Source organism: Orycteropus afer, unplaced genomic scaffold (genome assembly GCF_000298275.1).
Source record: "Orycteropus afer afer isolate SDZICR_OR568_19922 unplaced genomic scaffold, OryAfe1.0 scaffold00190, whole genome shotgun sequence".
NCBI classification, from domain to species: domain Eukaryota; kingdom Metazoa; phylum Chordata; class Mammalia; order Tubulidentata; family Orycteropodidae; genus Orycteropus; species Orycteropus afer.
This window is the reverse complement of record NW_006921777.1, coordinates 4,410,712-4,413,984: the sequence shown is the minus strand read 5'-3', so window position 1 is coordinate 4,413,984 and position 3,273 is coordinate 4,410,712. Positions and strand designations below refer to the sequence as shown.

The window sequence follows — 3,273 nt, the reverse complement described above, 5'->3', positions numbered from 1 at the left end:
CTGATAGAGAAGTTCATCTCCCTTAGTTGATTTTAACCTTTCTGTACCTGCCTATCTCGGGCAACAGCCTTAAAATAGAGCCCCCCACAAGTGAAAAGCAGCCCACCACAAGTGAAAAGCAACCCCACGCCAGTCCCGGCCCACCTACCTCACGTGCCAGCCATAATATAGAGCCACATCCTAGCAAAAAGCAGCCTTCAAGCCTCAGCCCCATCTGCTTCAGGGGACTGCCTAAATAAAAGGCTGCCTCTAATCAAAAAGCAGCTCCCAGCCCTTGGTCCTTTTGATTCAATGAGTTTGTGTATTTCTTCCATTTTCTTTTGATACTTCCTTTATCATTCAGTATTTTGCCCAGAGAATCCTTCAGTATCACAAGTCAAGGCTTCATTTTTTTTTTTAGTTCTTTCAGCTTAAAGAATGCTGAGCTTGTTCTTCCCTTTTGGTGTTCTTACTCTAGGTCTTTGCACGTTTCATTATAATACTTTACTTTGTCTTTTTGAGTGTCCCTTTGCAGTTTTCTGTTCAGCTCTTTCATTTCATTGTTCATTCCATCTGCTTTACTTACTTTCCATTCAAAAGCAAGTTTTAGATTATATTCTAACATCCATTTTGGTCTTTTCTTCATTTCCTGTCTTTTTAATGACCTTTTGTTTTCTTCAAGTATGATGTTCTTGATGGCATCCTACCACTTGTGTGGTCTTTGGTCATTGGTTTTCAATACATCAAATCTGTTCTTCATATTGTCTCTAAATTCAAGTGGGATATATTCAGGGTCTTATTTTGTCCCTTATGGACTTGTTTTAATTTTCTTCACCTTGAACTTGAACTTGCATATGAACAAATGATGGTCTGGTCCACAGTCAGCTCCTGGCCTTGTTTTTACTGAGCTGTTTTATCACCTCTGCCCAAAGATTTAATCAGTTTGATTCCTTTCTATTCCATCGGCGAGATTCACATGTGTAGTCGCTGTTTGTATTGTTCAGACAAGGTATTTGCAAGGAATAAGTTGTTGCTCTTCCAACCTGACAGACTCATCTTCTGTCAATACGTCTGACAATGTTTTACCGTTGTTCATAATGTTTTCCAGTAACATATCAGTGTTTCACTGCTATTCGTAAGGTTTTCATTGGTCAGTTTTTTTTCAGACATGGATGGCCCCATCCTTCTTCCCAGTCTGTCTTAGTCTGGAAGCTCCACTGAAACTGTCCAACACAGGTGACTTTATTGGTTTTTGAAATACTGGTGGCATAGCCTCCAGCCTTACAGCAACATGGAATCCAACTGTTATGAGAAACTGACAGACCAGCTGTGGTCAGTATGGATTACACCTCTACATAAGGAAAACAAAAATCCTCACAACTGGACCAATAAGCAACATTATGATCTATGGAGAAAAAAAAAAATCAAGTTGTCAGGAATATCATTTTACTTGGATCTACAATCAACACCCATGGAAACAGCAGTCAGGAAATCAGATACCATATTGAACAGGGTAGATCTGCTGCAGAAGACCTCTTTAAAGAGTTAAGGAGCAAAGATGTCACTTTTAAGACTGGGGTACTGACCCAAGACATGGTATTTTTTACCTCATAAGCGTATGAAAGCTAGACAATGAATAAGGAAGACCAAAGAAGAGTTGATGCCTTTGAATTGTGTTGTTTGCAAAGACTACCAATAGTTCCTTGAACTTCCAGAAAATCGAACAAATCTGTCTGTGGGAATTGTAGTCGGAATGCTCCTTAGATGCAAGAATGGCCAGACTTCATTTCAACTTCTTTGATCATATTATCAGAAGGGACCAGTCCCTGGAGGAGGATATCATGCTTGGTAAAGTAGAAGGTCAGTGGAGAAGAGGGTGACCTTTAATGAGATGGATTGACATAGTGGCTACAACAATGTATCCAAACATAACAACTGTTGTGAGGATAGCTCTGGAGTGGGCAGTGTTTTGTTCTGTTGTACATAGGGTTGGTATGATTGGAAACCACTCGAAGTTATGTAACAACTAATAACAAAGTTAATGGTGTTGAGATTTGAGGATGGATGCTTGTTTTTTTTATTGTATTATAATTGTCTGTTTTTGTGTATGCTTGAAAATTCCATTAAAAAAACTTGGTGCCATACAATAATTCCCTAAAGCAATTCCCACGGATGCTTTTCTCCTTATTTACATATCAGTATTTTCTCTAGAATTGTCTTATGTCTCTTTGGCTTGAACTAGGTCATAAAGCCTTTCTAACCCAATTGCCATATCCACACACCCTTTTATATTTGATTTCGAGAATATCAAGTAAAGTTTGCAAAAGAAGAATCCTTAGGATTACAAAACCATCCTTTCTTCTTGATGTTTTTTAATTCCTGATTTTTATGTATTTAGTATTTTTTTAAATTAATTGCATTTAGTTTTATAAACTACCTCTTGTGTTTTGTGGAACGAGATAAGTGGTGATATGAATAAAAAACATCCGAAAGGAGTTTTATTTCTCATATTCTTTTCTCTTACACCTAGAAAGATACTGCGTTCTTATAAATGAGACATTTTGGAGCTGTAAAATTAGAAAAAAGCTGCTTGTATGTTGCTATTTTACAAATAACATTTTATGTTGAGAAATCTGTTTTAATTTCTAAGTATCAAAATGGAGCACCATTTTCCTCTGAAAATGTTTTCATCTTTAATTTCTTGTCGATATTAGTAACAGCTTTGTATTTTGTTTTTCTTTTAGATATGGAATATACGAACGATGTCGAGAATTGGTGGAAGCAGGCTATGATGTTCGGCAACCAGACAAAGAAAATGTTACACTCCTCCACTGGGCTGCCATCAATAACAGAATAGACTTAGTCAAGTATGTGTTTTCTGTTTCTTAAGTGGTTAATAATAATTGTTACAAAATTATTAGAAGTAATTACCAAATTAATATCTAAAAATCATGGCTTTTAAAATATAGATTCTATGTACTCTTTTTCTGGAAAAAAATGTCTTTAACAAATATTAAGTGTTTATTATTTGCCAAGTACTATACTAAGTGCTTTTTCAGACTATATTTACTCTTAATTCTTGAAAGAATCATATTTGAAAATCAACATTACTGCCTTTTTATCAGTTGAGAAACTTAAGCACTAAGAGGTTCATTATGCGACTCAGTGGCAACACAGCTAGAACTAAAGTTAGGCTTTCAATCAGGCAATTGGATTTGTAGTTTACATTCTGAAGGTAGATTCCATGGAGAAAAGTAGCAAGAAGGGTTGAAAAGATAATAAAACCAAAAAAAA

At 36.0% G+C, this 3,273-nt stretch overlaps 1 protein-coding gene across 1 annotated transcript in view; it reads left to right on the top strand.

Annotated features, from left to right (window-relative positions):
• Nucleotides 1-3,273, top strand: part of ZDHHC17 (zinc finger DHHC-type palmitoyltransferase 17) — a 189,428-nt gene that overhangs the window by 107,212 nt on the left and 78,943 nt on the right. Inside the window, exon 3 of the mRNA XM_007947555.2 lies at nt 2,724-2,846. Within this exon, the coding sequence (XP_007945746.1) occupies nt 2,724-2,846 (123 nt within the window). The remainder of the gene's footprint in view (nt 1-2,723; nt 2,847-3,273) is intronic.